At 40.6% G+C, this 12,362-nt stretch overlaps 1 protein-coding gene across 1 annotated transcript; it reads left to right on the forward strand.

Moving 5' to 3' along the window:
- The first annotated feature begins 443 nt into the window (after nucleotides 1–443).
- si:dkey-16n15.6 (organic solute transporter subunit alpha) lies at nucleotides 444–7,461 on the forward strand. Its single transcript, XM_042410284.1, has 7 exons — nucleotides 444–510; nucleotides 1,232–1,383; nucleotides 1,521–1,594; nucleotides 1,690–1,845; nucleotides 3,982–4,093; nucleotides 5,650–5,902; nucleotides 7,037–7,461. Exons 1-7 carry the CDS (start codon nucleotides 444–446, stop codon nucleotides 7,459–7,461), a joined length of 1,239 nt encoding a protein of 412 aa, XP_042266218.1.
- Nucleotides 7,462–12,362: the final 4,901 nt, after the last annotated feature.

Here is a 12,362-nt window from a genome sequence, read left to right on the forward strand (position 1 = left end):
CTACTTTGTTCTTCTATTATACTACATTTCAAAGGTAAGACAGCGAGAATTGCCAATGACTTTGCAGATTGCAGAGCAGGTGCTTCTCTCTGTTTGGTAGTCTGCAGGCTGATCAGAGCGACTAAAACGCTTAATGGAAGAATATTACAGTAATTAGTGCAGCTTTGACTAAGCGTGTTCTGAGTAGTCTCTCTAAGATGAACACCTAGCCTGTTGCAGGACGGACTTGGATCCCCCACCTGTCCTCTTACCTGCATCTAGTCAATCATTAATGGTGACAGTCAGACAGGAATGGTTCAGGTCAACACGGAAATGACGGGACAAACGGCTGTGGAAACGTTGCAAACACTGTGGCCTCTCATCTCCTCACAAGCTTTAGTTTGTCACTGTGTCAGTCAGTCGGCTGAAGTTGAACTGGTTTGTTGTGCGGCATTTCATAGAGAATGGGAAGAGGAGCCAACTGCAGCTGGATTAGGCCTGAGATCCCGCTGTCATCAGAAATCTTCAGCGGTAAGTAAAGCTCTGAACTGAGTAGCTGAATGCTAAAAGGAGCTGACATTAATAAAGAATAATGATAAATAATCCCAGTGTCGATTCTACTTGGCTTTGGTTTCAGCGTTCTGCTTTTACTAAGCACATGTCTCTGTCTTCATCTTAAATCTTATCTTAACAGTAATAAGTGTGATGAGTAATAATGGTTGAATAACATGCCAGTGTCCTTACATGTTTGTATACAGAAGGATTCTGTACAGACAAAACAATATTTTGAATGAATCAGGTTTTACTAGATGTCACTACAAATCAAATCTGTTTAAATCAACGTTGTTTAGCATTTTTAACAAATCATTTCTAGAGATCTGCAACTGGGAAGTTTATACTGAATATGCCACTAAAATAAAGAATGATTCTGACCATCAATAGTGTAAAATACAGAAAATATAACACTGTTATGAAAAGAACTAAATGCAGTAAAGCAGCTGCATCGATAGTTGGAGAGAATATCGTAGTGCAAACTTACATATTTTGATCATATTCTGTCACCTCGACTCTTCTTCTTGCTCAACAAATCTACATAAACCACAACGTCTGATGTCCCACTGTTTAAGCATTTTCCCAGCAGGTAAATAACTGTGTCGACCACTCAGACACTCACTAAAGTTAGACATAGTAGCTTTAAATGTTTGACGTGTGTACTTTCTGATCAGACTGTGGGACTTGTGTCTTTTCTCAGCCATTAAAGATGAGCTGTGGCTCTTCCTCATCCCGGCCGGCCTGGCTGTCATCTTACTTGGGGTGTTTCTGGAGGAGGTGGGCTTCTTCCTGCGCCATGTTATGTCCTCCAGACGGAAACGGCTCTACCTGTGGATATTAGGGATGTACCCGGTAAATTCAACCTACTCATCCCCGCCTGCAGCTGGGATTGTGTCAGAGAAAGTTTTAAAATATGAAATATCTTGAGTTTTATTTGTTTTGTTCCAAAGGGCCAGTGTGTCACTCTTTGAATGTTCCTTTTATCACAGGTATTTGCCTTGACCTCCCTTATAGCGCTGTATGTGCCGCGCTCTTCCTCGCTGTGTAATTTCATCGCTTCACTGTGAGTCTTGATGTAAATGTAAAAGACTAATGAGAGACAATAATGAGAATGAGCTGTATGTTGCTGCCGCTGTCTGAACGTGTATGTCTGGGCAGATATCACTCCATCACCTTGCTGAAATTCATGGGACTGATCACAGACTTCTTTGGGGGGAAAAATCGTATGCTGGCTGCTCTGTCTGGACAGCAGGTGTCTCCTGATCCTTTCCCCTGTTGCTGCTGCTGCTGCCTCCCTATGGTGGCTGTCAACAGGTACACATGGAGACGTTTTTATACCACCTACACCTTCACTGCATTTTGGATTTAATGAAGTTGATTTCAGTAGAAGTTTTAACCCCAGTGGCCATCACTGATACTGACCTCACTGTGTTAGTGGTTGTTAGTGCTGCAGTGATCTATTACTAGTGGTGTAAGAAGTACTGAGATCCTTTACTTAGATAAAAGTAGCAATACCACAATGTGAAAATACTCTATCACATGTAAAAGTCCTGCATTTAAAACCCTACTTAAAGTGGCAGTCTCGAAGATCTCTGAAGATTTTCATTTAAATACACGTCTGTTAAGTCACTATCTGTCACCGAATGATGTCACACTGGTGACTGATGAGCCTTGGCATTTGCAGTATTCTCAAAGAGTATGATTATTATGAACCGGGTGTCTGTGGCGACTTTCCCGCCATGCAAACTGACACAACAGACTCACTGTTCATTCGCTTGTGTGTTCTTCTTCTTTTTTTTTTTTTTTTTTAAAGCTTTCTCTTATTGTCTTTTTTTTTTTATATAAAAACAAGTATCATATGATGGAGCACAAGACAATAGAGAAAACTACACTCAAACAGATACACAAAGAGAGAAAAAACAGCAGCAACAAAAACAGCAAAAGAGCAAACAAGTGTGAAAGAGGGGAGACAGAATTAACCAAAGGAAGAAAGAGAAAAATTAATTAATTAATAATAATAAAAAAAAGATAATGTAGCTACAGTGCTATTGGCGGGCACCTCTGGTTGGGCTCCAAGGTCAAAGAGGTGCTGGGGTGGATTCGGAGCGGGCCAGGTCAGGACAGCTGGGGCGGAGGAGAGTTTTATATATTTATTTTGGTTTCCCCTTCCTTTTAATGCTTATTTACTTGTTTGTCCTTGATTTCTTTGCTCTCCCCTGCTTTATGCCGCCACCACAGGAGGTGGATAGCCTGTTGGAGGTCAGATCCCTTTAGAACAGCCCCCGCCCCTACAGGAGGGGTCTATTCAACTGGGTCTGAACAGCAGCTTTCTATCTGGAGAGGGGCTTAGCGGGGATCAGGTCCAGTCCCTGAGGCCTTCCAAGCCCCTCCAGCCACCAGAGCCCAGCCCGAGGTGGTTCCATCATATAGATACGGTTGGGATGAAGAGATTAATGGTACATAACAGAATAAAACATAACAAAACATAAACATAAGTGAGTAAGAACGGAAAGGAAAGAGAAGTAGGTGAACAGAGTGAAGAGATTCAATTTCAGTTGTACAAAAAATCAACATCATCATCATCCTCAATCTAGATCCACTAATAATAATAATAATAATAATAATAATAATAATAATAATAATAATAATAATAATAATAATAATAATAATGATGATGATGATAAGCAGAGAACAGTGAACCAGGTGAAGTACTTGCAACTCGTTATGTTACTGTAAGTGCAATTAAAACCAGTGAGAGTAATTTGTTAATGTTATTCACACAAAAGAATAACACACCTGCAATTACCGTTTATTGCCATGTGGTGCCGCCAAAGAGAAGGAAACGGAGGTCTTTGAGACTGCCACTTAAAATAAAAGTACAGAAGTATCATCAGCTGAATTTACTTCAAGTATTAACAGTAAAAGTATTTGGTCTGCAGTAAAGTCATGCATTTCATTTAATTACATTATTGACACTGATGCATCAATGTGTTAGCAGCATTTTGCTGTTGTGGTTTTTCAAGGTGAAGCTAGTTTGAACTACTCAGACATCTGAAATATGACAAGACAACTACACACAAGACACACAACTACACACAAGACACACAACTACACACAAGACTCACAACTACACACAAGACACACAACTACACACAAGACACAACTACACACTGACTTTAAACAAGAGCTCATGAGACTAAAAGGTTAAACAGCTGCTTTCATCTTTAACGATACAGTTGTCATTTGTGAGCTTATATGTTATGTTGTGCAGTAGAGGTATCATACAATGGAAAAACTCAAAGTACAAATACCTTAAAGTTGTACTTGAGTAAATGTACAGCTGCGTTGGTATCCGTCCTCAGAGTTGTGTGACCGTGTGAAGTCTGTAAGAGAAATGTGACCTGACACGCTGCTCACGTGTTAAAGCTTCTCCTCTTCTGTCGTGTGCAGCAGCAGCCGCAGCTGGATGATGGTCGCTGTGCTGCAGCTCTCTGTCGTCCGCAGCATCCTGTTCTTTGTCACTCTGGTCCTGTGGACAGACGAACAGTACGACTACGGAGATGTGAGTCATTCATTCACAACACAACCTTTGAGCATCTCCTGTGTTCTCATGGTTGTTAAATCACATTATATTGTTTTTAGTGTTTTATTACATTAAAATATTTATATATAATACTACTACTAGTAGTGTTTGAGCATTTATTCCATATCCTTGGTATCAGACGTCAGTTTCCTCCACTAGTTCGGTCTTTGTCAGCGCTGGTTGAACCAAAACTCTTACTTGTCACTAGTTGACTAGTGCAGAAAATTGTAGGCCACTAATTAACTAATAAGGTGAATATGTGCTTGACTAGTTAACATGTCAGAGCTTTTGCAGCTCACTAATTAACAAGTCAGACTTTGAGCTTTACTAGTTCGGTCCAGTGGGCCACTAGTGCATGAAAAAGCTGACTAGTTGGGACTTTGATGCCAGTGCAGCGCTCGGTGTAACTGGTAAGGCTTTTACTGGAACTAGTTAGTCAAAAGTGCGACTAGTTGCTGAAAAGGCGTAACTGGTAAGAGTTTTTGTTAGTTTTATTAGTACAGCCAAATATCCAACTAGTGCTGCCAAAGATGAAACTAGTAGAGGAAACTTCCTTCTGATATCAAAATGCTCAAACGGCTTTCCATAATTACGCTCAGTCGCTCAGCACTAGTGGGCAATTGTGCGCAACTAGTGAGACATTTGTTTAACATGCGTTTTGTCACATTAGTTGACATTTTCATCTTACTAGTTTGAAAAAACTGCTCACTAGTTGACATGTACGTGCAACCAGTTCAACTAGTGATGTGATAAAATGTCACTAGTTAACATGTATGACAGTTGCAGCACTTCACTAGTTTTAGTAAAATGAACAAGTTCTGCTCTCCATATCAGAAGTAGGTTGTCTGAGACCTCAGAGTTTATGCAGATTTTGGAGGAAAATAGTCTTGGGAGTGTGTTATTTGGTTTCATGGCATGCTTTGAAGCATGACTGAGTGAAGTTCATTCAGAAGAAAACATCCTGTGGGTCACTTTCAATGTATGGAGAGACTGACAGAGGTGAAGAGGTTAGACAGTTGGTTCATTGGGATCAGGGAGAAGCAGGCCACATGCAATACATTATTCTTGACAATTGATAATTAGTTTAAGCAGTTTTTTTCAAAAAAAAAAAAAAATTCAAAGATTTGATTTGTTAAATGTGAGACTTTGCTGCTCTTTTGTTCTCACATCCTTGTAAACTGAATACTTTTCAGTTTGTGTGAATGTTTATTAGACAAAAGAAAATGATGTCACTTTGTGCTCCAAGTGCCTGTTGTCTGATGTCTTATAGACCAATCGATTAATCGAGAAAACAATTAGCAGATCAATAGTAAGATTAACAAACTATTATTATCATTATTGTGAGTGTGGGTTTACATGAGTGCATTCGTGTCAACAGGCGAAGGTAGATCCATCTGGCTCTTTATTCATTGTTCACACAAATCTTAATTTCATTTAAACAAACAAAATTGAAATCCTCTGTCTGAGTAGGCTGACTGTACAGCACCGGATGAGCTGAAGGATAAAATCAGTGCAACCATCGTCTTATTCTGCAGGTGGATTCGGTCGACCCCAACCTGTATGTGAACGGTATCATATGTGTGTCAACCTTTGTGTCCTTCTACGGCCATCTTCTGTTTTACAAAGCCACCAAGAGTGCTTTACATGGCTACGGACTGAGAGCCAAGTTCATCTGCATCATCCTGGTGTTGGTGCTGTGCGGCCTGCAGAGTGGCATCTTGGAGACCATGGGTGCTCTGGAGGTTGTCCCCTGTACACCACCCTTCTCTGTCCTGGCAAGGTCCCAGCGTAAGTCACTGTACACAATGTCCTCTTCCAGAACCAGTCTCCAGTCATGTTTATTATTCTACCTGTAGTTTAGGACACTGGTTCCCAACTGGTGGGTTGTGGTTCTAAAGTGGACCGCTGGTTCATTCTAAGTGGGTTGCGAGCATTTTGGTCAACTTTGAAAAGTAGCAAGTTTCCAGAACAATGCTGTCATTTTGAAGAACCACTTCTTTAGAGTACAGGTGACCTATCAATGCTGGCTTTGTGGGTCATGTGACCATCGCCTTGCATGTCCGTTGACTGAAGCGATCTTTCCAGAGATAGAGAAAAAGCTGTTCCAAGACAGGTTGATCAAAACTGACACAGAATATATTCAGCTTGGTTTTACTGAGACTGAACATGAAAAAGAGGAAAAAAGTAAAAAAAATGGCCTGGATTTAAATTTTTTGTTCTCTTCATCATTTTCAGCACTGCAGCTGTTGTACTGCCCTGTTCTTTGTATCAGGTCTGTTTTACATGTTTCAATAGTAGGAGGGTCTAAACAGTTTAAAATAAGATGGAATTAGTTGTAACTTCTGTCATGAATTGATTACTGAATGGACCCAGGACCCCAGATCCAGAGCCTCTGTTTGATGACGCTCAGTACTGACTCAGTCAGTCAGTCAGGAAAATTCTGATCTCACTTTTTTAATGCTCAGCAGCTGCAGTAAACCTACATTATAATTAGTAAAGCAATATAAATATATTTGAGTTCAGAACAGCTCTGCTCTAATAATGTATAACCTGAATCACTGGTTTTCGTTAATGGTTTTGTATAAATGTTTTTTTTTCTCTCAGCATCAGACATGAAAGCATCAAGACAAAAACATGAAATATCTACAGTGTATGTTTGCATCAAGACCTGAGTACCATAGCAAATGCATGTTCAAATAAAGCACTGATATAGCAGTGTGAAAAAAGTGCAGCCATTCATAAGTGGCCTAATACTTTCTTGATACTTCTTGTTGCCTGGTTCTCAAAAGGCATTATGGGAAATGTAGTTTTTTTTTTTTGTTTTGTTTTGTTTTTAAATAACTATCTTTGTACACATAGTGACTTTGGAGATGGATAGTGGCCTTCCAACCCTTGAAATGTGTGTCTTGTGCTTGTGCTTAGTGATCTACCACTACTGTGTGATTGTGGAGATGTTCTGCATCGGCCTGTACGCCCGCCATACTTTCCGCAAGGTGGAGCCAAGCATGGTGGAGGATGTGGAGGGCCCGGTCAGTGGCTGGCAGATGGAGAAGGCTGTTCAAACAGAGGATGTTCAGATGGCACATCACAAGCCCAGTCTGGTATTAGATGAGGCCTGGCCCAGCCGCTGCCTTTTCAGCGGCTCCAATCCCGGGTATAACAGCGACAGCGAGGACAGCCTGTGCAGGATAGAGCACGCTCCTCTGGACGGTTTCCCCTTCCCCTCAGCCTCAGGTCAGCAGCCAGTGGAGCCCAGGCCTGCAGAGGAAACTGAACGAGATCTGACCCACATAACAGTCAGTGCTGACATTAATTATCAGGAATCTAAGGATGTTACTATGGTTTGACCAACTGTGGAGGAGAATCAACAAAAGACAAAATAAGGCTAAGCTTCACCACTGAAGATTCTGGGACTGGCTTGGGTTTACGTGAGGCCTTAAAGTCCCAACATCAAAATGATGTCAACATGTTTTTAAAAATACATTGTTAAAAGTTTTGTGTTATTGAAACCAAGAAAAAGGGTCTAAAGGGAAATATCAGAAAGACTCCTTTTTGTCTCAGCCAGCTGGAGGGGCGGGACAGTGTCTGTTTGATTGACAGCAGCTTGCAGGCCGTCAGAGTGCCGGTATTAACAAACTTTTGAGCTACAAGTCATGGACAGGCAGTGTGTTACTAGTAGTGGTATTGAAGAGCGTCCTACCTTGGTTGACAGGAGGGTTGTGAAGGACCGTCTGACGTGTGTTGACCCATACAGGTAGACCCCTGAACCCGCATCACTGTGTTGGTCTGAATGAAGCATAAGGTAGCCATTACATTACATTACATTTCATTTAGCAGACGCTTTTATCCAAAGCGACGTACATATGAGACTGATACAACACAAGCAAGGATCTAGTCAGGAGACAACAACACGAGTAAGTGCCATAAAGCTGAAGTTTGGGCCCGATAGGACGTAGATGCCAACAGGCAGTGCAACAAGGCAATGATTAGAGTGCATAGGAGTATGTTTTTTTTGTTTGTTTGTTTGTTTGTTTGTTTCTCCCTACAGATCATCAAGTCCAGTGAATGTTTGTTTGGTGGCTCGTTCAACAAGCTAAGCTGCAGGACAAGACCTGCGTTCATATTTGTAAGTTAGATTGTTGTTCAGAGTCTGTGTGTTGTGTAGCAGGATGCAATCAGGCTCAGTGTGACCATCTGCTCTGCCGATGATAGAGCGCCACATTATCTCTTTATGCAAGATTTGATTTGCTGTATCGAAATATGGACTCCAGTTATGTAGATGGAGAAGGAACATTTTTTCAGACATATTTTTTTCCTCTTTGTTTTGGCCCTCCATTCACATCCACAAATTCTATTTTTCACATCCAAAAATGCTTTTCAAAAAAACTAGCATCATGTTTTAGTGTGCGGAAGGAAAACCAATCTTTTCTGTAACGATGGGGCCTGTGGACCTGCTCATATGTGGTCCCTGGTATAGGCTAACTTTCTGATGTTTCTCTTTCTGAGTTTTTTTTTCCAGTGATCATTTATTTTAAATTCCAATACAGGAGATCACATAATACAGCTGTTGTCATTAGTGTGGACTGTGTACTTGGCAGCCAACGGATTTTCGTTTTGAAATAAGAAAACCAAAATCTTGTTTTTCACTGTTATTGTTATATCTATATGATCTGCCCTTACTGATACATACATACATACATACATACAGGGAGCGATTTGTGAAAAAATCACAAGGGGGATGTTTTTGAAATGTTTTTATTCATGAAAAGAAATCAGAACCACAGTGGGCCTTATACACTTTGAAGCCTATTAGGCTATTTCTTGCAGCTGTTACAGTAACATTTATAAGATAATTATGGACTTTAATAAAACAATTGCGAAACTTGAACTTGACCACTGAATTTGCAAGAATATCTTAATCCATTGTTGAATTCATCCTGTTATCAATGTGATCATATACAACAAAACAAAAGGCTAAATGAGGAAGGGAGGGACTCCATACATACTCCTACACAAATAAAACTGTTATATTTCAACACAATACAGTCTTTACACTCACTTTTAACCTTTCTTCACAAAACTTATCTACTTGTTTTCATAGAAGTAACAAATCGACAGGTAAACATGCTTCTCAGATTCTTTGTATTGCTTCTGAAAGACTGTTTCAGCATTACTTTCACAAAGCTTGTGCTGTTTGTTGTGTGTCGACAAAATATATTGACACACCTATTCTTGAAGAGCACCTGATTTTGTTCCTTCAACATTACCAACACTACTTTCCCTATTTTTTCCTTCATATATTGACACACCTCTGCAGGACCATCGTGAAGTGATTGTCAGAGCTGATAAGAAGTCACAATAGCAGTGATGACGTGCAACAGGCAAGCAAATATGCAAACAGAGAAGCTGAGAGTTTTGAAAACATGGCTTCCAAAAACACACAGCATGCTCAGGACACCCTACTTATTTATGTGTTGCATTGTCCAAAGGCTGACTCAACTATGCCGGCCACTACAGTCAGAGATGTGTTAATATGGTGTCTTGCTGCCTGTTTGTCCACACATACATGCTTGTGCACTTGCTGTGCTCAGTAATGTTCTTAGTGCATGAGTGTCTGATTTCTCTAACAAGACATCTTTCATGCTAATATGTTACTCAGTGTGTATGTATCCAATTTTCATGTTGAAACCGATGAACATCTTTTGACTGAATACATTTCTCACAAACATATTCAATTAAATAACAATTAAAAAAAGTATAGTTCACATTCTTCTCAAACTGACACTGACACACTGATAAACTAAAAACTAGTAAGTAATTTGCCTAATTCTTATTCTTAAAGACAACTTTTACTGCTTATCAAGAGTCTCTTTCCACTCTGTGATGGTCTGTCCAGATGCCGGACAGAACCAGTTTCCCTTCATCTGGGTCTGGCCAGTGCTTTTGCTTTTGGACTGACCACATGTTCTACACTGATAATGACAGCCCGCTTTTTTGGTGGCTCCCCTTTTGCCACTTGCTCCTGGTCTTCAAGTGCTGCCTTTTGCTGTCTCCATTTTCGGTGACAATTCAAGTGGACTGATGACTAATCTGATGATGATGCTGTTGCCGTTGGTGATATATTGTACTGATGAAACGAGGCTGAAGGGTAGTATTGCTGAGAGGGAGTGGAGGTGGCTGTGAGGATCAGTCAGGGTATAGGGCTGGTGGTTGTTGACTCAGCTCATATGAGGACCAGGCAGGAGATGGGGCTGGTGGCAGATGACCCTGCTGGTATGAGGATGAGGCAGAAGAACCAGGCCACGCATACGACCCAGGAGGACAGTGCTGTGCCGAGCCAGTTCTGACGCTGTGGTGCGGGCGTATCACTGCCTCGCCCTCCTGATTTACTGGCTCCTTAAACTTCATGACTTCTGCAGAATGGGGCTCTCTTGCTTTTGGCAGGAAATCCTTAGCCACAGAGACCATCTGGGGAAGCTGCACTCCTTGCAGTAATGAGTCTGTTCTCTTCTGTCTTTCATGCAACCTAGAAAAAATACCATACAAAACGTTTACTATTTCAGACAAGCACAATTGCAAAGGTTATGGCTAAATCAAATCCTTCCTGGTTAAATGTAATTATGTTAAAATAATTAAATATTAATAAAATAATAATAAAATAAAATTAATAAATTATATTTCTCAAGCGCAGCTGTTAAAGTGAATGTATGAAGCCAAAAACTAATCTCACCAAGAAGACACTGTAGTGTTGTTGATGGTAACTAGCACCAAGTTGGTCTGGTCCTGTATCACCCGGCTGTCTTTGAGCAGTTGTTTAATGTGGCGGTACGTTTGGACTGTGGGATGGGCGAGGTTTTACCCTTGCAGTCTTTTGGCCTATTTCTTGCTTGCTGATACTCATTCAAAAGCGTGAAGGAAACAGCCTGGCCATGGGTCATGAATGGAAGGAAAAAGACAATGTAATCAATATTATACAACAGGCAGTTCCAGTCCGCTAATTTGATTGGACAGGCGTTGTATGAATCATGATATACAGTATAACGCAGTCCACCTGTCAGAATCTGTTACATCATGACTCTGCTTGTGTGATATTGCTTAAGAGTAACATGTATAATGATAATTATGATACATGTGAATTACGTAATGTCTTCATCCACTATAGGTCAGTTCACCTGTCAGCTGCTTGTTGGCCAGGTGCAGAATCACTACGTTTCCTGGAAGCTCTCCACGGCCCTGGCGAGGTCGTCTTCTTACGTTTCAGGGTATATTTGGAGGGAGACTCGTTCGTGGCATGTCAGCTATCTCTGTGGTTGATAATGCAGTTATTGTGCCGTTGAGGTTGACGAGGTACTCTGCCAAATTATCAACTGCATCCCATCCAGGAAAACCTCTTGCATCACATCAGCTATCAGCTGAGAAATGAACAACCACTTACATATATGATAGAATATACTGTATTGCCCCTTTGGGGAATTTTGTCTTGGGCTCAGTGTCGCTGCATTTAACAAATATCATTCTGCATTTTACATACAGAGTACATAGACATGTGACACAGTCAACCACATACTAGCATTCATATTTACATAAACTCAGGTCGCAAGCGGAGCCGAGCCACCGAATGAAAAGTCATCAGTCACATTACCAGAGCTGATGTGCTGAGGAACTGTCAGCACATCAGCTCAGATTTACTGCACAATAGTTGACGCTTCATATGATGCTCACTGTGTAGATTATTCACTGCATAATCACCGATCTACAGATGCCTATCTGTATTTTTTTTTTTTTGTCTAGCTGTCAACATCTCCACATTTTTATTTATTTTTGAGACATTGAGCGTACAAACCTTTTGATGAGGAGGTTCACACAGTGCGACACCTGCTGGTCATTTTTGGTAACTACTTTTGGTGTGTTTGCTGTTGGTTTTACACCATTGATCTTTCTAATTATGGAATTATTGACTTTACTGACCACAGTATGTCCTGAGGAAAACTAAAGTGTTTTCATTTACAGACATAATGCCTTGTGGTCACTCAGCTGCACATGAACACGTAATACAATAAAACACTGTTGCATTACTTTATGCACCAACAGAACATTTGAAAATGAAAGACAGCTTGTTCATTTGATATGAAAACATTTTCACTGTCATTGTAGGTCATAAAACAAAATTATGTGCAGCACCTCTCAGTAAGAGCGTAATAATAAATTATTATTTAATTATAATCATCATTGCTGTCAATACAAGTGT

This window comes from Thunnus maccoyii, chromosome 4 (assembly GCF_910596095.1).
Source record: "Thunnus maccoyii chromosome 4, fThuMac1.1, whole genome shotgun sequence".
Classification (NCBI taxonomy): Eukaryota; Metazoa; Chordata; class Actinopteri; order Scombriformes; family Scombridae; genus Thunnus; species Thunnus maccoyii.